The sequence below is a fragment of the Poecile atricapillus genome, chromosome Z (assembly GCF_030490865.1).
Source record: "Poecile atricapillus isolate bPoeAtr1 chromosome Z, bPoeAtr1.hap1, whole genome shotgun sequence".
Lineage (NCBI taxonomy): Eukaryota > Metazoa > Chordata > Aves > Passeriformes > Paridae > Poecile > Poecile atricapillus.
Window position 1 is genome coordinate 53,951,779 of NC_081289.1, and position 27,941 is coordinate 53,979,719.

General features: G+C 41.0%; 1 protein-coding gene across 1 annotated transcript; it reads right to left on the bottom strand.

Annotated features, from left to right (window-relative positions):
- Nucleotides 1–25,457: 25,457 nt before the first annotated feature.
- On the bottom strand, nucleotides 25,458–27,900 carry LOC131572577 (fez family zinc finger protein 1-like). The gene is made up of 5 exons (XM_058825827.1): nucleotides 27,475–27,900; nucleotides 27,103–27,324; nucleotides 26,792–26,926; nucleotides 26,369–26,501; nucleotides 25,458–25,762 (listed from the first exon to the last, which is right to left on the bottom strand). The coding sequence occupies exons 1-5, from the start codon at nucleotides 27,898–27,900 to the stop codon at nucleotides 25,458–25,460; spliced, it is 1,221 nt and encodes a 406-aa protein (XP_058681810.1).
- Between the last annotated feature and the right edge of the window lie 41 nt (nucleotides 27,901–27,941).

Genomic DNA, 27,941 nt, shown 5'->3' on the forward strand with positions numbered 1-27,941 from the left:
GGCCCGGCCCGCAAGGCCGCCGCTTCAAGGAAATGCGCTGGGGAACGCGGTTATGGCAACTGAGCAGCAAACATCCCGGCAACTCAGCGGAGCGTGCTAGGAGGAGGCACGGGCCTGAACTTAATGCTGACCGGAGAGGAGAGGACCTCCTTTGCCAAGAGCTGTCAGCTGTGAATATTCCTTGGGAGTTTGGAACCTTTACCAGGCCACAAGCCTTTCCGATGGACGTGTAACAGAGATAACATACGTGTCCTCCTATGCTGCATCTTCTGCTTTGGCCACGAGCCAAATGCTTACAGCACTCTACTCAAAACTTGAGGGCCGTTTCCAAAGTTGCAGTGTAATTTGAAACACTGACTTAAAAATAGTGTCGAAAGCCTAAGTATGAGCAAACTGGGGTTTCCAGGGTGAGTCTCCTTCAGCTTTTTACATTTGAAGACAGTATCTATAAATGACTCCTTATAACTGATGGGTCTTATATCTGAGCCACCCCTGAATGCCCTAACTACTGTCATGGGGGTTATTTTTTCTTTTTTTTAAAGTTCCCACTGTCTTTTGTGAGTGAGGCCTGTGATGTGATCTAGACATAATAGGATTGACTCCTCTACGTGAGAGGGGTAGGTTGATTCCTAATTATAGAGTGCTGCTTGGATATAGGCAATGTTGAAGCTCTGGTCAGTTCTGCAAACACAGAACTGGGTTTTACAGCACAGTGGCTAAAACGTTTTTTTACCACCAAAGAATTTCACTTTCAACATTTTTCTGTTTGCAAGAACTTTTAGAGATTCCTTCATGTGTATATAACAGAGACTTCGTTTTTAGCTAAAACACTATACATCACTTTGCTTGGGGTCAAAGTATATTTTGTGTCATTTGAAAATATTGAGATTTGTACATTTTAGTTTACTGATGCTTTTATAATGTTCTTCTAGGAAAAGGAAGTTCCAGGCTGGGCCAAAACAGCAAACTGAAGATCAGCCTTCTTTAGTCACAGAGATGTGACTAAATGTGACCCTGGCTTTACCCGGCAGCAAAATTCTATGTGCAAGCAGGAAGAGCAGAACAAATAAGGACATGACTGAGATACTGCCAAAATGCCATTTGGAGAGTTGATTTCTGCCACAGATTTGCCGTCCCCCTGAATGGAGATTTTTATGAGAGAAAATCAGAATTTTATCAGCACCATTTGAATCTCTTCCTGCATCCTAAACAGACCAGGAGAACTGTTTTACGTTTGAAGCATAATGGGCACTCCTAAAGTGCCCATTATGCTTCAGAGAGAAAAAGGCAGCTAAAGCAACCAGCATGGACTCATGCTGTGACAATGTAAAGCCAGGTAAGGTGAATCCCACCTGTACTGTGTTCCAGACAGGGAAGACTGAATGGCTTAAAAGGAATAAAAAAAATCTGGAATTCTGACTTTACAAAACATGCTAATATAGAATTACAGCTGTTTTCTGTAATAAATACCTTCCGGTCTGTGTGGATTGTGATTCCATCTGTCTGAAAAACCCTAATTATAAGTTCTAATTCTTCCTCAGCTGGAATGCTTTTTACTCAGCACTGTGGGGGAAGTGTTGACTTCCATTATAGTAACAATAAACTCAGAGAACACATAGAGAGGTGGACTTCATAGATTTTGTTCTTAGACTATCAAGTATAAATCTTGAATCTGTTGAAGTCAATGAAAAACTCACACCAACTTCTGCTGGGGTAAGGTTTTTCCCCAGGTCTCAAGTGAACAGAGGATTTGGTGTCCTGAAGACATTGTTGCAGACTGTGTACCTGCCTCTCAAACTCTTGTTTCTCCTTTAATTCTGGTTTTATACTGCAGCGATCAAGAAGTTCCATGAAGCTTTCAGGCTTTCAGTCAGAATGAGGCTATTGAAAAACATGACCTTTTATTCAAAAGCCACTACCTGCAGTGGCTGTTGACTACCAGTGTGAATACTGACCTCACAGCAGAGTACTAGACATCACTGAACAGCACAGTGTTGTGTTCTCTACAATCATGTAGAGAGTCTATTTACATTCCTATTGCCCAGTGGGGAAAATTGCTTTCTCAGTCAGCATCCCCAAAAAAAACCTTCTAATTTTAGTAACACCTAAGATGTAGGATATATCTGTTCACGTTCACAAACACTAGAATTCACAGTAGTATCATTTCTGCTCCTGTTCACTGTAAAACTTTGTCTTTTGCATACACAGTGCATACTGCTGCATCAAATTGAGATGCTTTTCTAAGTCATTCTCATAATCCTTAAGACACCATGTAAGTATTTTTAAATGGCTCTGTAAATAAACCTAAACACAGAAAATTATAGCCTGTGATGTTAGGTTAGTCAGCAAATTAGTAAATTGGCTGATTAGAAGGCAAGTACCAGGTTCACTGCAAGAAAGCACAGCAGCTTAGCTAAAATAACTTGACATACTTTCATAAAAATCTCCATTGAATCTATTCATTTGATTACTGATGCTCACACCAGTATGGCATTCAAGTCAATAACAATCTACCACTAATTATGGATCCATCGAATGAATAAAATCAAAACTGGGGCCTTGTTTTGAGAGAATCAGGGGTTATTGCTTAAAGAGTCCATTAAAGCAATTATACCATAACTGCTTTAAAAATGCAGCCCTGCTTCTTAGGCTCCTTAAGAAAATAATGGCTTTCACTGCCCTGGCTACTGCTAGTGAGGTTTGTCAGAAAGACCTGAACTTCTTCTGAAAAAAAATCGCAAAACTCAACATTTTTGTACCATTACTGTCTTTATCAATTTGGCTGTAGGAGAATGTGTATTGCTCACATTTTAGAGCTGATAAAAATGGCACCAAATTATGGCTCAGCCCACAATTCACATTCAGACCAGTGTTAGACCAGATGTTCAGGACTTCCTTGCTAATGTTTTTTTTTTGCAAGAGTTCTCGATTCTTTATGGGCTTTTAAAATCAGAGATATGTAAAATTTTTTGAACAAAATCATAAAAATAGTAGGAAGTGTGTAACATGTATAGTGACAGATTCTAGACCAGCAAAACTATCTCTAAACCATGAAATAAAACAGAACTGAGCTGCTTTTAAAAAAATAGCTATTTCTTTAATAAGAATATTTCTCATTCTTCAGTACAAGTCAGCAGACTTAACAGGTGTGTGCAGGCACAGGAATGAAGTGGTATAGGGATGGGAAGAGTTAAAGGAGATGTGTGCTTAAGCCACAAGTACTGATTAAAAAAAAAAAAAAAAAAAAAAAAAGCATGTTAGACTATTGTCCCAGTATGGTCGGCTTTGACACCCACTAAGTACATGTTGGAGCAGGTCCTGAAACACAGGATGTGTTAAGAAAAATTTTATCCAAGAACAACAACCAGATGTCCCAAAATAGATCCTCAGTGTACTCCTGCATGTGATCAGTGACAGTATATGCAAGGGCCAGCTGGCTTTCAAATCACTTCTAGGTAGCTTTCCGCGTGTTACAGTAAGTGTTCTGACACCATTGTTAACTGTAAACTAGTATACTTTAGGGTGAGATCCTGAATAGTTGTCTAAGTGTGACAAAGCTTGCCTTGCCTTCCCAACAGTGTTCTATACAGATTCCTTTCACTCCGCCATTTGGAAGACTGCAGTGGAGATGAAAAACAGCTTTCCACAGCTGGAATATGAGGTCCATAAACAGGAACTAGACTAAAAAATGTAATGCCATGAAGATTTTCCTATCTTGTTTATCCACCTGTTCTACTATGTGAATTTTATGATCCAGTTCCTTTTCCCTTGCACCAATTCCATCTGCCAAGGAATCTGCCCAGGACTCAGACAAAAACTTTTTTTTGTGCGGCCATTTAAAAAATTACCTCTGTATGACAAAAATACATCATAAAACACACCCTTTACTGAGGTACATTAGCTTTCTGTGTAATTTTCAGTATTTAGATCTTAAATCTGTTGTAATTAAAAATACTATAGAAAAAATTATAGACCCACCACATGACTAAATGTGAACACATTTACATGCACATATAACCACATGCATGTATACCTACACATACTCAGTGTCTTCATCTGCTTTGGGAAAGCATTTAAGCTACATCCAGTAGACACATTTGGAGAGTAAAAAATGTACTGGAACCTGCTGTGCCACTTAAGTTGTTTATTAAGAATTAAAGGATTAAAAGTTTTATATTGTGTTTATGAAATCAAATCTTTGTGTCCTGGCTTTTTGCATCCCGTATCATAAGATAACAAATAGGTCCATAGCAATAAAGTCTACCATTAAAATATTACCTCGATTTCAATTCCGGAACAGAAAGAACAAAACAAAACAGAAAACAGAAACAACAATGAAATTAAAAAAAAAAAAAAAAAAAAAAGATAAAAACCCAAACCAAAAAAAATACTAGCCCACCAGCCCTTGAGGTAGTAGCATGACTTAAATAGGTTGGTTCTGAGTAGCTCTTTAATGAGAAAATGCTTATCATTTTATCATTAAAAAGAAGGACATGAGAGTGAATCAAGGCTGCCTTTCAGTTCACGAATTAAATATTATTTATCTTTGAGTGACCTCAGCAATTTTTAGTGATTGGGGTACTGTTTTAACACAGATATAGAATTCAAATTACTAATGTCTCTGGGTTTATTTGCTAAAATAGAAAGAACATTCACTTATTAGGGAGATCAAGATGGAGAACATCAGCATGAACTGACTTAAAAGGAAATAATTTTGCCACTGAAAGAGATTCTACTAAGCAATCAAAATCAAAGTGCAGAATGCAACTCCACTTGTTAATGGGCAACAACAAAGTAAAAAAATTCTCAGGAACCATTTTCTCTCTCTCTCTCTTTCAATTACTAGAAACCAAACCACATTTCCAAATAATTAAACAACAAACTTCACAATCCTGTTTAACAAGAGTGCATTGTTCTTCTGATGTGAGGACTTACAGTTTACATATTTGTTAGTGTATGCATAAAAAAAAACTCCATATGCTTTCCTTACAGCGATATCCCTGGAGACTTCAACCCGTAAGACACTGAAGGCAAGGATATAGAACAAATACACTGGTAAACGTACTTCGTACAAGCTCCTTGAAGCATTTAACCATGTCCTATCTGCTCTTTTTCCTGCAATACCTACAGACATGTTATAGTTAGTCTCTCTTCCAGATACAACACTCAAAAATGCTTCAGTAAATTAGTGTTTCAAGTACAGTCATGCTGTTCCCTTGAGATTCAAGGGACCCAATTCTCAGTTCTATTTGCATCCTTTTAACCACTTTGGAATGTAGTGGGCTTCTAAAAACTCTTCAAATGTATAGAAACAGCCCCTCTGAAAATAACCTTTGTTTAAGGAGTTTCTTTTTTCTGATACACTACTGCAATAGAGCTCCAGAGCATCCCTCTCCCCACAGCCCTGTGCAAGGAGACAGAGCAGCAGGTGGGAAGTGGCACAGGAGCATGACAGGATTTGGCACCTGGAGATCTAGAACTCTGCTCTAGTTTCCAGGCCTCATGCAGAGAGCTTTATACATTTACATAATGATCATGGACAATTTGTTCATTTCTCCATAATGATTGTGGAGGGAGAAAAAAAAACAAACAAAAAAAACACCAGGAGCCAAACCTTACAGTTGATGCAGTGCCAGAGTCTCAGGCTAGCTCAGCACCACAGCACCACACCAAGAGCGGGACACACCTCAGGAGCAGGCCGACCTGAGATGCGACTTAGAGCCAAAGCTCTATGGCAGGTTATAGCTGTCAGCGCTGAGGGTGGACGGGAGGAATAGAGGATAGAGGAGGAGACTCTTTGAATGGGTTCCAGGAACAGGTTTTCACTGAAGGGGCCAGGGACAAAGAGCAAAAGCCACACTTGTGCAAGGGATTATATATGGGGGCAGTTCATGGGGGGGGGGGGGGGGTGTTTAAAAATTCTTGACCAGTAGGGAAAACTCAGGGGAGGATTAGAGGGCAGGATTCACAGAGTTCCAACAAATGGGAACACACAAGGAGGGGACACAAACTGACAAGCAGGTGAACAATCCACTGGGGCATGGTGGTTTAGGGGAATTCCAAAGGGGAGGTCCAAGCCTGGGGTTGGCACAAGGGAGGATTGATGGGAACTCACTGGAATAAGGGGCAGGGATCAGGGTGGATTGACATTCAAGGGGGAAGGCATAACACAGGATTGACACCCCGGGGCGGGGACAGAGAGCATTCTGGGCGAGGAGGCAGGGCTGAGACAGGGATTGCCAGGCGACTGAGGAGGTACCACTTGGGGCAAACCAACTGAGCTGAGGGGTGAGAGAGCATACCAACAGAACATTATATTTTCAGCACAAAGAACACAGATGCACCACAGCATATGATAACAAAGCATCAGTGACCCCCGGTGACAAGCATCAGTGGGACCCTTTCACTAGGTACCTGAAGGGATGAAAATATGGCATGACGCACTAAAGTTTGTTTTCCAAAACAGAGTATAATATAATATTTTGATCTGCATCTGAATATTATAATGCTTTAGGAGAGTACTTTGAGAAACTGTGGAGAGTATTTTTTTTTTATAAATACATGCATACATGTGTAGATGTACAGTGTGTGCATACAGAGAGTCCATCTTCTGAATTTGATTAAAGTAACTCAATCCACCAATTTTGCTTTCCTGAAGGAAAAAATAATAATTAATAACACAATCAAAGAAACATTTAAGTTGGAAAATATTCATCATAATACATTATAATTCATGTGATAACTGACAAGAGTGGTCTTCCTGAATATAACAGAAAAAAACATATTTTGGTGTAATAACTGTTCAGAAATATAAGGGAAAAGAAGACATTACTGAAGTGAAGGTCTTTCCAAGATTTTTTTCAAATGTTTCTCAACAAAATAGGTCAAAGGTCTTGACAATTCAATTTGAAATAATCTCACTTCAGCAAAAAATTAAACTTATTTTTTTTATTTTGAATTATTATTACTGTTCCAAAATAAAATTATTTCATTTTATATACAAAGGTTTTTAGAGTAATAAATATCTAAATCTTTGGGTTTTTAAAAATTTGGGATAGCCATGGAAAAACTCAGTAAAAATAATACCAAATCTGGGCTACTCAGGTTAATCCAGATGTCTTAATATTGAAAAAGGAGTCTCCAGGGGGAAGAAAATGTACTATTTAAGTGACAGGTCTTGGAAACCTCTGACTATGTTGAACTGAAGTTTATTCCATGCAATTCCTCCCTAACATAAATTCAAGGAATTTAACTGACTTTCAGTGAACAAGCAGCTGAGGCAATGTCAAGCATTGCCCATCTCCAAGGGATGTTATGCTCTGCCAATTCCAGTGTGAAAGCAGCATACTCCAAGAAAAGTGGTAAAACACAAAGGACCACTGCAGAAGAACTTGTCGAAGTGAGTTTCAACTCTGTCAGGTTATCCTGCCTTAAAAAAGAAAAAAAAAACAATAATTACTGGAGAAATTTAGAAATACCAAGGAATGTGACTTTTAATCCCTGCACATTGGAAAAAATTCAACACATAGCACTGGCTGCTGGCTGGCTCTGGTGAAGAGCTCCCTCAAAGGGACCACTGTGCTCTGGAATGAGGATTTGGCAATAGGCAAAATTCCTGCCAGCAGCACACTGCTACACTGCTAGCAAGGTAATTATGAATAGTCTTTAGTGACAGCCATAAATAGGATTTGTCAAAACCAAGAAATTTTTTCCATGTGTAAGAGAGAAGGATGCTAGTTCTCAATTCATGTTGACAGATGGAATTTCTTGCCAGTTTTCAACCAGGATATAAGGTGTATGGTGGGGAAAACATTTCCATTGAATAGTTGAAAGTACTGGTATGTGTATCTAATAAAATCCATGTGCTACTACTTTGCCAGCTCTTCTCAGCAATACAGGATATTTCCACTTGATGGCACCAAATTTTTTTTTTAATCTTGGCTTAAAATAATTCTCTAATGAGATTTTGAATTCTGAGAAGATACTCTCAAAAAAAAATATTTATTTTATGATTTGTTCTAAGCACACATCTTGTCTTAAAAATCTGGACTTGTTTATAAAAATTGCAGTGAATTTCTTAGAGTGGCTTTACCTCTTCTATTTGATGATGACAGTCATTCAAACTATCTGGTTTTTTTGCCAATGCTTAGAGAGTATTTTTTTTTTTTAGTGAAGAGACAGCTCCTGAATGTGGATGAATAATGCATTTTAAGATAAATTTTGTTTCTGGCTCAGTCCTGGAAGCTCCATATGCATTTGCTTGTTTTAAAAAAGAAAGGCACCCATACAGATCACAGCAAAATAAAAGGCAATTTTTAAAGGGCTAAGTACAGCTTGGATTCTTACCCAAAATTACCTGTTGCTTATTATTAGTAATTACTTACTAGTGATTCTCCAGTAGCCGTCAATACTTTAAAAATTACTTTCAAACTCTGCTTTGTTGTTCTATTTAGGCACAAGGAATGTAAGCAAACAAAACTTAGTTTCAGTAGTTGTCAAGCTCTTGGGGATTTCACAAGCTTGAGACAATGGTTACAATCATGTGCAATGTACCAGATAATAATAGACAGTATACTGGATAACATTAGATTACAGTAAACATCCATTTCTTGTTTCTCATCTCCTCTTGCAACAGTAAGGTGGGTAAGGCAGGGCTGAGTCCTGTGTCTGTGCAACGCCTGCAAGGGGAAGGGAGGATGATGTGGTTCATGACTAAACCTCCCAGGTGCTACAATGGCATGAATGATGCACAGAACCATCCATTCAGGTTCTACAACTGCAAATCAGCATTTTAGCCACAGATAATGATATCTGTCACATTTCTGTCTACAGAGCAGAGAATATGGTACAGCATTGGGGCTTGGAAGAATGAGTGGTACGGTTCTCTCTAGGGAGAGAACTGGGAAGCAGGGACAGAACGGCTTTGTGCATGTCCTCAACGAAAATTAGGGTACTAGGTAAAGGTAATTCCAGAGGCTGCATTTTTAAGTCTAGTAGGAGTAGACTCTGCAATGTGTGCTCTGCACAGATGTTGTGTATGCATGCAGTAGAAGAGCCCTTCAGATGTGCTGTGTTTGTTGTGCAGGTGCAAATCGACTGCTTCATGTGTAAAGCAGGGCTGACACTTCCCAGATACATCCCATTTACCAAGTGCCTGTGACAGAGCTTCTCTGGGCATACACATGTGTACTGTCACTTAGATGTTCAGATACGCAGCATGATTGAAGCTACTGTCAGTGCCACAAACGGGCTGCTAGATAGCCAAAGGTCTCACTTAATTTATAAGAGTACTTCTATGTAAAAGCCTAGGTAGAGGTTGCTTTCATCTACAAATCTCCCTTCCCTTCTGCCGCCTGCTCTCTTTTCCTGCTTTCAATGTCCAAACTTCTCTGAGTCCTGAGTCAACTTCTGAATTGCTTTTCTGATCGATAAGATTTAAAGGATTATCCAATACAACTTGATCATCTACTGCCAGTTCACAAATCTATAATAAGACTGATTTCCTATCATCCTCAGATGCATCTTTCAACTTTAATTCCCAGAATATTTCTTTCTCTACTATGAGAAAGTAAGCCACTTGCCCAGTCCTGGATGTTCAGATTTCCACACAATCTTAGTTCCATTTGAGACCTGCTTTTGAGGTCAAACCTCCCTCTCTGAGGATATGAGTATTTCATGTAACAGGGATTCTTGGACCAGGAACTGAACCCAGTCACTAAAACAAATATCTGTCATGGTCTGGTTTTCCTCCTTTCCATTCTAAAAGAACTGCATGGAAGAATGCTCAGTCCTACAAACATGTAAGGACAGCAGTATTCATTAACATTCAGTTATTATTTTAAACAAGTGATCTTTTATAATTTTTGTCTAATAAAATCAGTCATTGCAACTAACTATAAAAACCCTTGCTTTCACATTTTCATTTTACTTTATGCTCTTCTGTCATTTCTCCCCTTTACATTTCTGTTATTCGATTACTACATGATATTTCTGATGTTTCATTTTCTGTTAGAACCTGAAAAAAATTGGTGAGGAAATCTAAGAGCCTGCAAAAAGGGCATGAGCCTCCTTTCTGACTCTGGGAAATACAAATAGCAATCATTACTAGCTAGAGCTTTATTAGAGATGAAAAATAGAAGCTGGGAAAAATATTTCTCTTTTTCTCAAGGGAAGAAAACTTCTGGCACCATAGCATCTTTCCAAGCCACTTCAGCTATTCAGCCATCCAGCCCAAAGCAGCTTCTCTGGGAGCAGAGATCCTGGCAGGGCACATCAGACCCAGTGCACACTCCAGTGCTGCCATTCTGGTGAACTACATGGGGTTTAATTAACAGATGTACTACCCCTAGGACAGAGGTCTGACAGCCAAACTCATTTTCCATGGGCTAATTGATATCACTTAAACCCTTAATTTTCCCTGTTTATTAGGGACCAACCTTTGTTGGTCATGTTAGTCTTAACTCACAATTAAACCAGAAGTTATTAACATCACACAAAAAGAAACCAAACTCAAAATTACTCTTTTGCCTCCCATATTCAAACAACTACATTTGCCTGAGTAGTGTCCCATACCCATGATTTAGCTCTCGTGTCTTAGCAATCATTTACTTCTGTTCCACATAAATTCTGCATCATGTTGTTTTTATTACTAACAATTATTTTAAATTAGAAATGGAGTCATGGAGCAAAGAGAAAAGTTTCATGCCAATGCCAAATAATTCCGCAAGTATCCTATGCATGAACCTCCATAGCCTCTTTTTTTTGTCACACGTACTTTGTGTATAATTGTGGTTATGAAGTTACTAGGAAATTGCTGTCTCTGCTTAGATTCTGTATTATTCTGGCTGTAAGACACTGCTTTACTCACTTTTTGTTAAAGGATATTTCTGATACTGTTCTAGTAACCACACTCAAATCTAGGTGCCAAATGCCAGTCTAAATTTAGAGACATGCTCTGGGCCATTTTGTATCCATATTAACTATATGGATAGTTATATAAAATCTCAGTGATGATCAGAATACCCCCATATTTTACCTTTCTCAGATGGGAAGCTAGATGACCCTCTCCAAGGCAAGTGTAGATGTCTGACATGTGGGAGGCAGGGATAAGATGAAACTTTGGGCTCCAGTAGGAGTTTAAGCCCTGAAGTATGAAACAAGGCATGAACCAAGGTCCAAGAAAACATATTTTTAACTGTTGGACTCTGTAACCTAACATGTCTTTCCAACATTAATGAATCTACAGTTCTACAATATTCAAATTGCTGATTATTCGCAGGTCTTTCAGAGTTCCGTCTACAACTCTCCATTGCTCTAAGTGATCACATCAAGATGTCATAATATCAGTAGAAAAAAAAATTAAAAATTAACTGACCATGGCTCTTGTGCGAACTAGTGCCAGAAATATGCTCTTCAAGGACTTAAGAAAACAGAAACTGAAGAGACATGAAGTGGAAAGAGTTAATGATGTTAATCTGTGAGGGATCTGAAGCAACCAAGTGGTCTGCAATCCAGGAAGCTGCTCATTTCTGAAGAGTGTTGGGCAAAAAGGCAGAGATATTGGCAGAGCAAGGGGCTCAAGTGGCAAGCTCACTGAAGCAGAGAGGGGAAAAATCAGATAGATTGTTTATGCCATTTGAGTCTTACTGTTTTGTAAAGAAAAGGGTCCTTCATACAAAGAAGTGTGTTCTGTGAGAGAAACAGGAACCCACAGAGGCAGCTAGTGAGTGGATAACCCATTTATACCTACTAAGACAAGATAGCTCTTTCACTGATAAATGTGACATGGTGATGATAAAGATCACAGGAGGATGACAGTCAAAAGAAATAGAAAAGAAATAGCTATCATAGGACAACTTCATATTAGAAAAAATAATCATTGGAAAGCCAAAACAAGCTATTCAGAAGAGCAGAGAGAAATATTCACTAGCACCAGTTGAATGCATAGTATAAACAGAAATGTAGTACCTGCAAATAATTATGCACACACAAAGTGCAGCAGTATGGCACCAGACATTTTAATGTAGAAACAGAACCAAGTAGCAAAGGCAAAGATGTTTTATCAGATGTGGGTTGCATCATGCAGGAGAGAGACATATCATTAGGGAAGCTATGTACAAAGTGATACAAAGCAAAACATTTTACATTTGCACCCCACATAGACAAACAGAAAAACAAGTCAAAAGCATTTTGTGGTAAAGCATATGCAAATATCTAAACAGATCTAGGGGGAAAAAAAAAGATATTTAAAATAGATGTTGAAATGAAAATAAGATGCATCTGTTGAGAAATAAGGTAGATAAAGTTTAGCTCATGCCATGAGATTATTATATTTTGGAAATTTTGATTAAGAGGGTATACAGCACAGAAGGCACAGAAAGAAAATTCTACCAAAGGAAATGTCTGGTTTTCCATACAGGAGAACATGCTTGCACACAGAGCACACAAAAGGCTGATGTGTTTGCTAAAACACCTACTGGTAAAGAACATCTCACAGCTGGAAGAAAAAAAAATTAAAACAGAGGGTATTGCTGTTATTAGTAAGAATAATTAGTCATAACGTTTCTGAGTGTCATCTATTTTCTGAAGAATGCATAGTATGTGGGTGGAATTAGGTAACTGGTGCATGTGACCATGTGCCTACCACCTAAAAAGCACAGGAAGGTTTGATTCAGCTGTTTTAGTGCTGGGTTCTTTCAACTATAGGCATGCAAGTGATTATCACTACTCCTTCTATACACAATTTTTAAAAATAAAAAGAAAAAGCACATAGAAAGCGAGGTTTATTAAATCGGTTTTAGAGGAGATGGATCATGCTCTGGAAATGTTTATTTCTCTTCAGTGACTTTACGAGGAGTCTGGACAATTAGACATTAAACTGTGAAAAGTTTCTGTTAGGAAAGATTAATGTCAGACAAAGCACCAGAAGAAATGTTTTGAAGTTATTTTCTCTTTCTGTTAGACAAAATATCCCAAAATATTAATGTATTTTGAAGTTTTGCTTGTAACACTTGTTCAGTTTGAATATTTCTAAATTGTTTTCCCTTGTTGCAAGCTCTTTGACCCAGGACAATATGTTAAATCAGGCCCATCGCTTTTTATAGAATTAGTGACACTAAATACTGGAAAGTGAAGGCACCTAAAAATAAATATAACAATCTTCTAGAAGCTGTTTCAGGCCGGTGTTATCGCACCAGATAGCATCAAGAACATGGTCCTGTGTCTGAGTGGACAATATTGTTGAAGATGTCCTAGCAATTTGCTACTTCTTTAAATTTCCGCCCAGTCTTCCCTTCAGCACTCCTCAGAAAAATAGGGAGTGAACTGCAGCCTTGGGCATGCTCTATACATGCAGCACAGAATTTTTTCCTGTAGTTGTGCAATACATCCAACCCTTCCATACAAACACCACTTAAATTGCATAAGCACAAGCATGCATGCTAGCTGCCTCTATATTAGTAAATAAAACATGCACTGGACTTCTTTGCAATCTTACTCTCCAAAAATAGGGTAGCTGCATCCAATCTGTCCAGTAGGAATGGTCTCTGATAAATACTAATCCTTAACTGTGTTTGGGAATTGTTTGTCTGACCCTCACTAAACCATGCTAGTGAAGGTAACAACTGAGTTTCAGAGCCCAAGAGGGTTCTCCCAGATCTATTCAACTATTTTGGAGCTAGCCAGTATTCACGGTTCTGTACAGAACCTGTACAGCTTTCCTTTTGCTAGAGGAGGGTCTATGGCTCCATGACAGTGTTATTTATGAACTGTTTCCATTCTCATACTTCCATTCTGATGCTTCATTGAGAAGAAGGACTTCATGCAAGCTCATGTGCAAGAGTACTTGACAGAACCAGGGACTTGAGCTGAGAAGTGAGTCAGACACAGGTCTCTACAGGAGTGCACAAAGCTCCAGACCAAGTATCCAGAAATGACTGTATGGCTACAGGCTTGAATGAGTATACACAAAGTACTTTTTGCCTCTGTGTATGTGTGTGAGGGAGAAAGGAGGTGGGGAGTAAAAATCACCTACTTATGTAAAGGAAAATTATGAAAAAAACAAGTTTGTAATCTTGGGTTTTCCCAAAAACCCCCTGCTAAATTTCCACTGTTTGCTTTCAATTACCAGCCACAGAAAACAACTGCTTAAATCTCTGCCCTTCATATATAAATCATCAAGCAAAGGTTTAGTTCAATTGGATTTCACAGAGATGACAGGATCTGTCAGTAACTTTAACAATGAAGATTTTCTCCTGTGTCTAGTTTTACATGCCAAGTTTCTTTCTGCTTAGCTACAGTCTTAGACATGGTCCATGTAATTCCATTGCAAAAGCCTAACACAAACTGTTCCTTCAAAGCAGGGAGGGGTCTGTTTTGTATTACAGTTTTATAGCTAGAACAGGTGTTCTTGTCCCCCAGCTCATCATCATGAGGAGCATGCTCCTCTTAATTAAGAGAGTCTATCATTCAAGGATATCTTGTTATGACCCACTTTTGTCTTTAATATGGACAAATAGAAAATGATAGCGTTAGGGGTCAGATTGGGATTTAAAAATCAACCCACAGTTTTGGGTTCCATCTGTCTTCCTTGACAACAAGTTCCTTCACTGATGTGACGAAGGTTCAGGTCAGAAGGAACCAATAACACAATAGCTTCTCAACTCATAGATACTGATTCTCGCATATTTCTGGATGTCAAAGACCAGGAAAATCTCCTGGTTGGGGAAAGCAAAGAAACAAAACAAAAGGAAATTGTACTTTGCTCCCAAGGATCACATGGGGGCTGAATCTTGACAGTGCGCACCAAAAAAACTTGAATACTGAGGAATCTTTTAGAAGAAAGCTCAAAGATTACCTCAGATTCCTAAGGATCAACTCATGTTTCAAACACCCCCTTTTACTGGATAATAGTGTGTACAATACGCCCCAAGAAAATTAGCAATTCCTTTATGGTGTTATTAGTGTTAATAGCTAATGAACTATAAAAGCAACAGACAGTTGTGGAATTGGGATATTTTTTACAATTGATTAATTTAATCTTAATTTGGTTCTGTTTCACTAAGAAACTGCTACCTTATTCTGAGCTACAACTGTGGCAATTAGCAGCAGTATCCCACTGTGAGTATGAGGCTGATTGTTTGGTACATCTGCAGTGGAATGACACTGCCCAGATATCTATTGAAGAGATCAGACTACAAACCCCAAAAATGAAGGATTAGCCCTAAATATTTATTCAGCAGCACATTCTGAAATGGACTATATCATGGTAGCATTTTATGGGTGGGAAATACTATGTCCCTTACTTATTGTATCCACAACTGATGATGCCCATTTTAGCTCAGCTGGTCACAGCACGGTGCTAATAATGCCAAGGTTGTGGTTTCAGCCACAGTATGGGCCATTCATTTAAGAGCTGAACTTGGTGATCCTTGTCCAACTCACATTATTCTGTGATTTTTACCAATATAAATGGAATATTTAGATTTTTGAGACACACTTTCATCTTTCTCTTTTTCTATCTTCAGAGTGCTTATATTTGGATTTTAACATAACATTTTCCCAAAACAATTACACACCAAAATGGATAATATTTCAGCATATCCATATTATCATCTTTCAAATACCTTCCAAATCACACTGATTCAACTGAAGTTGGTGGCAAAATGTAAGTTACATGAAACTTCTGTCTAAACTTTTAATAAAGTTATTTTATTAAAAATTGCACGGCAGTTTTCAGTATTATATACAATTTGAGAAGTGGATTAAAAAAATATGTATCTGAATTGTGAAGATTTTCTGCTGCTCATTCTGAATAATTAATTTTGCAATAACACAGAATACTAGAGTGTGTCGCAAGACTTTTAGAAAGAGTAACAGAGTAATACTATAAGATACTTGAGAACATCCAGATCAATTTGGATATGGTGTTCCTGGCAACTTGAAAAACCCTTTGGAAATGGAAAATTATTGATTACCAACAGAGGTACCCTAAACCATTTTTTACTTTTTTTAGATTCCTGATAACACAGGATAATTGTCTTCCAAATTTTTTTTTATCCAGGTAGTTGAGCTCAAAGGAGAGAATGGTTGGAGTTTTTTTCATTCCACTTAATAAGATTTAAATTCCAGTCTCAGGGAAAAAAAACCAAACAAACAATCTTCAACACAAAAAAAAACTCTCTCCCAAGCCCCAGAAACCCTCAGTGGGATCAGTACATAATTTTACATTGCCTTTTCAGTACCGCAGCCTGGCAGAAGCCTCAGTGCTTGAGATCAAGGGTCTCCAAACACAGTTCTTCATTGTGAGGGCAGCACACAGCCTAGAAGTGCAGCTGGCACATTGAGGAGGTGTCAGATGACTTACAGTGAGTTTAACCTGACACATGGACTGCCGGTTAATTCAGGTTCCTCAGTGCAGGGAAGAGACAAGAAAGCAGAAGTGTGTCTGCAGTCATCACCACCAGCTCATCTCACTCTCAGCTTCACATCTGACCCAGCCCCAGCAGTCTTGAGATCACCATGAGACTCCTCTTGGCTTCCCAGGGGTGGATATAAGGGTATGGTGGCTCTCAAATATTTGAAGAAATATATCCAAGTGTGAAGAAGGTTGTCTGCACTTCTTGCAAATATTTCACATATAAAGTAAGAAGCATTCTCTTTTATGCAAATTAATAAAATCCAAGCTATCATACATTGAGTGGGAAATATGGGAATGTTTATATAGTTGTAATTCCTTATGCCAGCCTTTTTAAGTACACTTATACTCCAGTACTGTTATTTTCAAATACTAATTTTTGATGGAAAGATACAGGTATCCAAAAGAAATTCCTCTCCATGGAAGATATGCTTTTTGAAAGCAAACCAAGAGCAGGTTTCCTGATTATCCCAAACAGTTGTAAAGTTTCAACAATTCAATAAAATCAAATTAATTTAGGGGTATTTCTTAAAGAGATGGGAGAGGTCTTCTATGCACTTAACTCTTCTGCACTGAGGAATCCAGAACTTTTCTGTTCCTTCAGCTGTGCTAGCTATTAGACTAGTCAATTGTTTTGACATTATCTGCAGCAGGTACAACCTATCTGCCTGGGCACTTTGTTTGGAAAGTCTTCACAGTAGAATACAGACACAACTATGGGCTTCAGAAAAAGTAATTCCAGCCTCCACTGATGGGAGCTCAAGGTTTCTTAAAATCTACCAGGTGCAAGGAAAATGAAATCAGCTCATCCAGCAGGAGGAAGTCCTTCATCTGCACAAGATGGACTATACTCAGATCCAAGGGAAAAGCAGAAAACAAGAAAGCTACACAATATTTTACATGACAGTATTTTCCCTCTCTTTAAAATGAGACACTGTGCAGCCAGGAGTGCAAGACACAGAGCTGCCAGTGATTACAGCACATACTCACTAGGCAACAGGACTGGGATTTCATCCCTGCTTCCCAAGCTGCTTGAAGGCTGTATGTGTACTCCACAGCACCCAGCTAGAACAGCAGCTCTGCTCCCTCTGATTGCCTGACCCAGGAGGGCAGTGGAAGGAGTCCTTTTCACTCACTGATCTGCCAGCCACATCAGTGTTTTCATGGCAGCTGCAAAGCAAACTAGGAGGCTTGGAGAGTGCTTTCACTCAACATTCTCCCTGGCCAAAGGACTGGGACAGTCTCCTACAATGCAGGTGTTGGTGTTGTGAGTCAGTCACACAAAGCAGGGTACAGCTTCTGGCTATGTGCATAAGCAACCTTACCACCAAATTACGGTGCAAAAAGTGGTCACTATCACCACATGCTGGGATTTCATCTCATTCACCTAGAAGACTTCATAGAGAATGATGCTTCAGCAACTGGATTGTTTCAGGAGGCTGCTAGAACTGCAGACTGTCTGCACTGAGGCAGTATCTAACACAGTAGGGACTGAGTCTCTTTTTCAAGATTCTTTTTCACTCCTAGAGGCCCCTATGTCTCTCCATTGATGGTATAGAAAGTACAGATATTTATGTTGATTTACTTCCTATTAAGATGCTCAAAGTCATATAAGCATTGCCCAAGGTAGACAGGCTGGTTTGACTCATACCTTGAGCAAGATCTTTCTGAACTGAACTTTGTTAACAAGAAAAAAAAATTCTGGAAAACAAAATTATTCATAACGTAATTACATCATGTGGCATGAGGCAACCACTTGATTATAAAAAGGGGTGAGGGTGTAACTATATCTTAAACCTTGGTTAAGACAGTGGGACACTTTACAAGTTGGTGCTGCATGCTCCTTAGGAAATGAAAACAAAAAAGCCAAAGAGATCTGTAAAAGAAATAGATGGCTTATACAAAGAACGAGACCAAAAAAATGGCTGGGAAAGCAAGAATACTGGTTAGCAAATAATCTCATAATTCCAGAAATTATCTTCATTTGTGCTCTAGGGTGAAACAGATTTTTCATAAATATTGAAGCCCCACTCTAAGTAACCAGCAGTCTTTTTCTGACACTTAAATCCCAGAATCGGGAATATCAAAAACCTAAACTGGGGAAGGCTCCTGAGATGTTTGACACCTACATTGAATTGATTTATACCTGCCTATGAGTTACTTAAGCACAGGAAAATAATTTTTAATTAAGCCACTTCTAAAATGGCTTATAGGACCTTTGTAGGTCCCCCATCCAATGTCTAAATCCCTCCTTGATCTTTTGACTTTTTGACATCCATGCAAAGAGAAGCAGGCCAAGGAAAGCAGGGATCCTCTGATTTAATAATATGGGGCAGGTGCTCCTGAAGTGCTTGAAAATGCATGAAACAGAAGGGACATTTGAGAGTGAGCACAAGCCCCGCAGACAAGAGCCCAACCCAGCAGTCTCTTCCTTGCCCTTAAGCTGGTTATCTCTGGTTTGAACAAAATTCCTCCAAATATAGCAAGTTTTTATATTAATGTTTTGCCAACATCTACATGTAAACTTCTACAGCAATATAGAAATGCTGATTTGTCAAAGAAATTTCTACAAAAAATGATTCAGAAAAAGAAATCTTAAAAAGTAACACCCTCTGTAATTAGTACAGAGAGATATGTAAGTTAAATTTAATAAATGCAGCTCAGATGTGTTGTACTCCTTTGCTTGCACAAATTAAAGTAGCTCTGCACACCATAACTTTCACAAATCAGCCTGCAGTGCAATAACATTCAGCATCAGGCAGGATTTAGAACAATCGATGACTTCTTTTTTGAGAAACATGAGTTTTGCATTATGAGGTCTCAGCTGCCTGTCTTGTGACAGTTTCATTTTGGGGTAACTCAGTCTCTGCTCTAGTAATAATCCTTATACATTTCACTATTTTCACAAAGAAAATGTAACCGTACACTGCATTTCTAAAGGTATGTGAGAAGCAGCACACTCCACAAGAACAGAAGAAACACTGTTTGTAGGGAAGGGTGTCTGCTTCTTAGAACTTGCAGATCAAAACAGTCCATGACTTAATTATATGAAATCATAATAATTACATGTTGTCCAAAAAAGTAATTATGAATTTGTTTTGGTCTTTACCTAAAAGTTCTACACAGTGGTACTGCATCTTTTCAAACTGGATAAATTTGAAATGTATGCCATGAATTTAAAAATGTCATCTAAATTAAATTTGCTGTCTCTCTTGCACTGTTTCATGCAATGCAGTAGCTTACTGGACATAAGCAACCATTGCCCCTCACCTTTTAGTATTCAGTTAAAGCAGCCAAAAGTGGTTTTAAATAACATATTATTGTTTATGATATGCAGATCAATGTATTTTTTGCAAAAAACAAAAAACCAAATGGTTATGTGATTCCTGCATTCCTCATTTTAAGAGGAAATATATTGTTCCTTTTAAAATATACTAGGTTAAAAAATAAGATTTCCATTTCTTTCTTATTTTCTGGTGAACACAGAAAAAAAAGCACCATTTATTGAGGTGTTTCTTATATAAAGCTAAATATTTTTCTAGATATATTGTGGTTCAGATTTTGTTTAACTCCTTCAGCAGACAATGCTTTAAAAATTCTTGCTTGCTCAGAAAAAAAAATTCACCTGAACTTATTTATTGTCCAAGAGTTTTTCATTATTTTTGTTTAGAAAGTTCTTTTTCAAGGTTATTTTTAAAAAATCTGAGATAGAAAAGGTTTTTTAAGTGGAGGTATACACTCTTCAGATGTTTCATGGTAATATCAAGAGGTTAACAGGTGGTTTAGAAATATTTTGAAAAGGTTTCTTTTTGTGCCATCTGTTGTATTTAATCCCTATAAACTAAAGTACTGTGAATCAAAGTTTCTCTTTCACATTGTGTCAGTCTGCACCTAAATATTTTAGTCCCATCCCTGAAAATAAAATCTTAACTGTACTGTTGCAGATAAGTTTCTCAGGCTTACATTTGCAAAGTCTTGCTCTTCCATTTTCCACACAAAATAAAACTTCCTATATATTAATTTTTCATATAGCTATTTTTTAAAAAATCAGAAAAGCAACTCCTCTATGTATTTTAATTCATTGGTAACTGAAGATGATTTTTTAGAATTCACATAATAATGGTGGTGAAATATTAGCCATCTCAAACACAAAAAGGGAGGAGTTTTTTGTATTTCCATGGCCATGATTATTGGATTTAACACCATACCTAATCAAATAGGCAAGGATTTGGCTACAACACAGTGACTGAACAGTGGAGCCATTAAATAACTTCCATGGAAGCTTCAAAGGATGACAAAAGACAGACACAGCTTGTACATCATAAAACAACAAGAAGTTTTAAAAAGAGAAATTTTGTATTTTTTCAAGAGTTTCAGGTTACTGAAGCAGAAGGATCTTCTGCAAACTCATAGGACTGAGTGCAGCCATCTGTTGCAGAGGGTCACAGTGTGCTGTGCAGCCCCTAAGTGCTCATCCAAAAGCCTGTAGCCTTGGGACAGGAAGAGAAGGGGAACCCAGCATGGAGTGCAGCTGGAGCTACCACTTCTTTTGTGGAAGATGTGGGAGTTGCTACTAAATAGTTACTACTACAGTTGCCAGCAGGGTACAACACAATCCTCCTTCCGTAAGAATGGTACCTGAGCAAACCAGTACAGAGCTAAAGAGAGAGTTGGTGGAAATATTTACATAATTAAAGAATTATAACTATTTGGTATTAGCATGTCAAAACCCCAGGAGCAAATTAAGTCCCTTTTTCCTTCACCAAGCCACAAAGAACAAAATGGTGACTGTCCCATTCTAAGAATGGCAAAGAAGGTACAGAGTTAGGAGCATTTTCTAATTGTTAGTTGTCAAGCACTGTCCAAATAAACTGTTCTGGTGCTAAGCTGTGACCAACATGCCTTCATTTGAGATAGCTCTGGATGAATTTGTTGAATTTTGTTCAATCTCTCCATTTTCACCACTGTATTTGTAAAGGCTGGAGTAAAAAGTGATTAAAAATAATTAAAATTATTTTTAAAATACTTCCTTGACTAAATACTGTCCAGTACTCATTTTGGATGCTTTGAGATATGCTGGATTTCTACATAATTTCCTACAAAACAGAGAATCATTTTGGAAGCTATTAAAAACCTGAGGATTTAGTTTATATTTTGGCATGCATGTTTTTTTTTAAAAAACAAAAACCCACGGTCACGCCCCTTAACCCCTGTCTCCAACAACAAAACCCCACAAACATTACTAATAATTTTGTCCTTTTATTTTCCTTTTCTTTTTTGGGGGGGGGGGGGGGGATGGATTTTTTTCTGTTGTTGAGAAGCCTGATAATGAATAAAGCACTAGCAAAACAAAGTCAATACCATTTCAGCTTCAGGAGGAACTCTGATGCTGTGAGAAGATCCTGCTGTGCTGTATTTTATTTCTAAAGCAATGTACAACAGCTTTGGTAATTCTGGTAGCTCTTTCAGATACATGACACTTCCAGTATTGACACATGTTAACAACAATGTAGCATCTGACAAGCACAAAAGAAATACCGTCCCATCTGAGAAATACGGGTGGGGATGAGGGTAGAGGGCAACAGCTCCTCCTTTACAAGGGCTCTCTGCTCCAGGGTCCCATCGGCAGCAGACTTACCTGCCGTTCATTCAGCATTGAAGTGAAGCTTTTGTGATTGGTGGGAGGTGGGCTACACTGTTTCAGGATGCTAATGCTCAGCTCTGCAGCTCTGGATTTTAGCAGATCCGGGTACACCAAGGCTCTTCTCCTCTCAGCATCCATGAGGAACTGGTAGAATGAGGCTGACCAGTTGTCACACAGAATACAAATCATATGGCAATGAAGCTGACCGGCACACAGAAATGAGAACATATAACCTTTCCTTTAGGTACAGATGGCTCCATTTCTCCTATCAAAATTATTCACATTTTTAAAAACAATTAGCAATTAAAATCTTGCCTGTAGTAAGGAGAGCTGTAAATAGTTCTATGCTTTGTATACACATTAAATTATAGCTTTTGTCTCTCATGATGATTTCACCAACTTTGAATTGCCTCTGACCATTAACTAGAAATTCACTTGACCTGAGATTAATCTTGAAAGAGATGAAATGAAAGGTAATTCTGTGCAGGCCTTCCAAGACATGAATAAATACCAGTCTTTGACACAAACATGGTTTTATATAGTGAAATAACAAATGAGCTATCCTCATCTCCCTGTGAAGTCCCACATCTGTAGTGTTTACTCTGAGATATCTAGGAAGAGAAATGCTTATCTGTGTTCATCACTGGCTTTCTCCACTTCACCTTGGAATAAAGCTAGGGTGCCTGACTTCCATTCCATATCAAAACATGGTCATCCCTGCATGTGTGTTCCTTAGCAAAAAATATTGTTCTTCATCATGAAGACATAAAAGAATACAGATTATGCAGCAACTGCAGATCTTTTACAGGAGAAAAGGCAAAAAAAAAAAAACCAGTTAATGTTTATAAACATGTAAATGGCCTGTGGTCAAGCAACGCTGGAAATTCTCTCCCCTCTACCCATAAAAAGGTGAGAAATTATAGCTTTTGCATGGGGAAGACTGAGTCCTCACTTCTCCCGGCACTTAGAAAACAATCTGAAAAAACAAAATTGAGCACAGACATCTGAGTAGCCAGTGTACATAATCTCCAGTAGCATCTTCAGGCCTCATGTATGTATTGGATTTGAAGTTGACGTTATGTGCTCATCACAAAATGGCCAGGTTATATTCTCCTTTTTCTTCAGCATATATTTACATTCATATCCCTTTGTCATAATATAAAATACCTTTGGGATTGATCCAGTATTTTTATAGTGCTTGAATAATTTTGAACTGGTTAAAATAATTGTTAAATTAAGATATTTAACAAGACCAAGTATGGTTTCAGTGCCTTGTACTGTCACACTTGCTCAGCAATAAGAAAAGCAAGTTGAATTTATGCTTAAATAAGAAAGCAAACTGTGTTTCTGCTTTGAAATATTTCCTTCAAGCAGAGCCTCAGAGTAATGGCACGCTTGTATCACGCCAGTGGGATCTTTTGGACTCCTTACCTTTCATTACATGTTGCAAAAGTTTTCCTTCCAACTAGCAACACACTGAAGCTGCCTGATTTGGGAGAAATTTATCTGTGTGCAAGCCAGAACGACACTCTCCTAGTCCCAGGATGCAAGCAGAGCTGAAGAGAAGGGTCCATAGGGCCAGATCCTGGAAGGACACCTGCTCTATCGCCACAGCTCTACAGGAGCCTCTCCTCCCTGCCCCACTTCACTCCGACTTCCAGTTTACCCGGGATCATTTAAAGGGTGTCTCACCTCCCCTTCTTCCTGCCCCTACTGCCGCAGTCCCCTGGGAAAAGTGAGGAGCGGCTCCCAGTTTCCCCAAGCTCTCCGAAGGGGAGACGCGTGGAGGGAGGCCGGACGGCGCTCCACAGCCAGCACGTCAGCGGGTCTACGGACCCTCCATCCAAATCATCGGCCGCTTTCCCTCTGGAGCAGGGGGAGAGCGGCGCAGGGTCTGCCCGAGCTGTGGATCTGACCTGTTGCTTTGCTTTTTTTCCACGCAGAGCCGCCTGCTCATGAGATTACCGCGGTAATCTGACACGTGTGAGGAGAGATGCGCTTCCCCTCTCCGCCGCTTTCAAAGGCGTGCGGTGGTGACCAGAGCCGCCGGCCCCTGCCTGAGGACCGCACCTGCTGCTTGCGGGCACCCCCGGGGAGCGACCCAGGAGGGGGGCGGGAGCGCCGCCTGCAAGGCGTTATCCCTCTCTTGGGCTTAACGCGTTAGCTACCATTGTAACCGCGCTCCTCGCCAAAAGCCAAAACCCTGGGAGGGCTCCAGGTGTACAAGATCTGGGCGAGAGCTGGGATGTCTCATCACCCCTCCTGGCAGGGCTCACTCTGGGGCAGACCCGCAGACGTTCCTGACAGGTCCCCCGAGTGGGGCAAATCCCCAGGGCCCGTGGGACACCCTCCCCTTCTCCCCGGGCTGCCTCTCGTGGCCGTCCTCGGGCCCTACCCCGGAGTGAAGCACGGCCCGGCCCCCTGTCCGAGAAGACCCCCCGAGCCTGAAGTGGGGCTGTGAGCACAGCCCTGAGACAGCAGACAGAGGTGAGCGGGCCTGCCTGCCCTTCCCGGGGGGTAGCACCCATCTTCCGTGCCTGGTTCTGTTCCCCGGGAGTGGTGTAATCCCAGAAACCCCTCCCGCCGCTCCTCAGGCGCCCACCGACTGGCGGGCTTCGCTTTCAAGGCTCGGCTTGGCAGAGTCTGTTGAGCAGCTAATAACATAACAACCCTGCTTTGATCAATTCGAACTAATTACCCCTCTTAATTAAAGCCTTTAGCGGTTGTTTCAGTGTTTTGGCAAGGGCGAGGAGAGCTTTGCCGTGCGGCAGCGCCAACGCCGTGCTCCCCGCCCGCCCGTCCGCGTCGCAGCCCCGGCCGCCTCAGTCACTCCTTGGCAAAGGTTTATTTCCATCAGGTCAAAGAACTCCTTTTTTTTTTTTTTTTTTCTTTTTTTTTTTCTTTTTTCTTTTTTTTTTTTTTTTTCTCTCCACGTGCAAGAATCAATGCGAAATTCAAATCCGTACACAGAGAACAGTTGTGTCCATATAGATACGATATTCAGGGGGAGAGGGAGAGGAGGAAACCAAGAAGGGTGGGATAACCAGCAGACAGCGGAGGCAGGGCAGGATCAACACAAGGGGAATATATATACATCGAAATAATTAAAGTGGTGCAGCATTCCCGGCTCGGGTAATACAGATTCCCAAATAAATACAGCAGAAATTGGCTTGGCGCTTTTTGTTTTTTGCTTTTTTTTTTTTTTTTTTTTTTTAACCATCTCTCCACCTGAGATGCAGCGACATAAAAAAAAAAAATAGTCTGTAAAGAACAAAGGAAAAAAAACATAGGAACCAACCAGTCCCATTAACGTTAGTGGCGATATAGAGCATAATACACAAGCTTAACAGGTGCATGCAAAAAGTCGGTGGGGCTCGCACGGCGGGCCGGAGCCGCCCCTCACGGCTGGAGCGGCGGCGGGCCCTGCAGCAGCGCCCCGGGTGGGGGCGGTGGCTCGGGCCCCCCCAGCTCGGCGGGGGCCCGGGGCAGTCCCAGGGCGCTGTCATGCAGCTTACGGACGTGCTTCTTGAGGTCAAAGTTCCTGCAGAAGCCTTTGCCGCAGGTGGGGCAGGTGAAGGGCTTCTTGTCGTTGTGGGTGTGCATGTGGAAGGTCAGATTGTACACCTGGTGAAAAGCCTTGTTGCAGATATTGCACTTGAACTGCTTTTCCCCGCTGTGCGTCAGCTTGTGGTTTTTGTAATTGCCTGTGAATGAGACAAGAAAGGCAAACGGACCTGGATTTGAAAGACGGACACTGAAAAGACGATAAAAATATAAAAAAAAAAAACCCCAAACTCTGTCCCAATACTAGAGTTCGACTTTTGGGTGAAACGACCGCAAACCTCCCGCCTTCTCTCCATCCTCCCGGCGGCTGTTGCACTTAACAGGCGACAAGGAAAGGATCGAATAAACAAAAATCACGACAGTTGCAGGAAAAAAACCCCTGGATTTAGACTTCACAGCAACGCGGAAAGAAAAAGCAGCTAAATTCTTGTATTTGGAGAGGGGTATAAGAGGCAAATTCGTTACCCGAACTGAGCTGGAAGCCGCATATTGCGGTGAGGGGAGACCAGGGGCTTCCAGAGGAGCGGCTGCCCCGCCCTTCCCCCGGACAGAGACCTCTGCCCCGCTACGTGGGGCAGAACATGTGTCGAGGCGAAACAAACTTAAAAGTAGCCTAAATATCTAATAATAAAGCTTGAACACAAAATCCACTCCCCACCACCCTCCCTGTCGCAAACTGTCCCGACACTTGACCTGGCCTGGGGAGCGGGAAGCCGGGGAAGGGAGAGGGTGCTGGAGACTGGTACCTTTCTGGTGAAATCCTTTGCCACAGAATTCACAGACAAACGGTTTATAGCCGGCGTGTATTCGCGTGTGCGTGTTCAGAGTCGAGCTCCGGTTAAAAGCTTTGCCGCACTGGTTGCACTTGTGTGGCTTTTCCTGGAGGGAAGCAAACACCGAGTCACGGCTTGTTGGCTGTATCGCGGGGTCTGTGTTCTGTTTAGCGGGGTTTATGAGCTCATTTGTGGAGTTGTGTGTGTTTAACTGGCGGCTCGCCGATGCCGGTGCGGGGCACCCCGCCGTACCTACCGCGTTTGGGGCAAACGAAATCTCCTCGCGGCTGCGGATCGGCCGCCCCCCACGCCGCTGTTTCGGACAAACGCCGAGCTCCCCGAAAAACGTGAGCGGAGTGTCTTGGGCAGGGAGGAAAGGACAGAGGATGGGCTCACCTGGGTGTGGATGATCTTGTGCCGGCAGAGCGTGCTCGCCTGTCTGAAGCCCTTCCCGCAAACTTTGCAAACAAAGGGTCTGGCTCCCGTGTGCACCGGCATATGGCGCGTTAAGTTATAATGTGCATTAAATACCTTGAAAGAGAAAGCAGACAAAATAAAAGAAAATAAAATAAAATTGCGATTAGAAGGCGAGAGTGCCGAGGGGAAGCCGTCGTTTAAAAATCAAGCAAGCAAGCGACAGACATCCGGCGGGCAGACGGACGGGGACAGGAGGCTGGGGAAGGGAGGCGGGCTACGGCACTACTTGCCTTTCCACAAACTTCACACGTGAAAACTTTGGGCTTGCTGCTCGGGGAGCCGCGGCTGAACTCCGACGTCTTATAGGCGATTTTTTCCGAGAGTATCTGAGCACTTTCTTTCATGTAGTGCTGCAACTGAGCCTGCGATAAATCCTTGAAGGCCACCCCCGCTGGGTACTTGTCCACGGTCGGTAGCACCAGCTTGTTCCGCTCCGCCAGGTAAGCCTTGGGCTGCGGGTGCAAGGGAGAGCTGAGGAAATAAGAAGCCACCGGGTGGATGTTGACACTGGAGGACGGGTGACAGGGGCTGTCGCCTCGGTTGAAATAGCACAGGGCTCCCATGGCGTGGAAGGAGGAGTGATTGACCACTCGGGGTCTTACCAGTTTGTACTGCTGCAAGGGCAGGGCATCGCGGGGGAAATCTCCTTTCAAGCTCAGGGCACAGTTCAAGAGATCGCCGCAGCTAAAGGAGGGCGAGGAAGAGGAATCTAAGTGAGCCTTCCTGGGTTCCGCTCCAGCCACCGCCGCTTTGGGCAGGGTGTCGTACGCCACCGGGACAAAGGGGATCATGCAGGGAATGGAGGAGTTGAGGTGCAGCGGATGCTTGGGGTCGCCTTTGGCCACGGAGCCATGGAGGAGCTGCGGGACGGGGATGGAGCGGGGCTCTGGAGTCCGCGCCATGATGCGCTCAATGGAGAAGGCGAGTGGCTTGGGCGTGCTGATCATGTTGCTCCTGGCAGACAGGCTTTCTCTGGACGGAGGAGTCGCTAAGATTTTGGTCGCCGTGTGGTGGCCACTATTGTCCATGGCTGAATTGCATTTGTTCTCCCGGTTTGAGCTGCTCTGGT

Bases quoted from the DNA above. Each gene is read 5' to 3' on its own strand.
- LOC131572577 (XM_058825827.1), bottom strand. From the start codon at position 27,900: ATGGACAATAGTGGCCACCACACGGCGACCAAAATCTTAGCGACTCCT. The intron at 26,502-26,791 runs GTGAGCCCATCC...GCTTCCCTCCAG, and splicing joins ACAAGATCATCCACACCCAG to GAAAAGCCACACAAGTGCAA. The intron at 25,763-26,368 runs GTACCAGTCTCC...TCTCATTCACAG, and splicing joins CAAAGGATTTCACCAGAAAG to GCAATTACAAAAACCACAAG.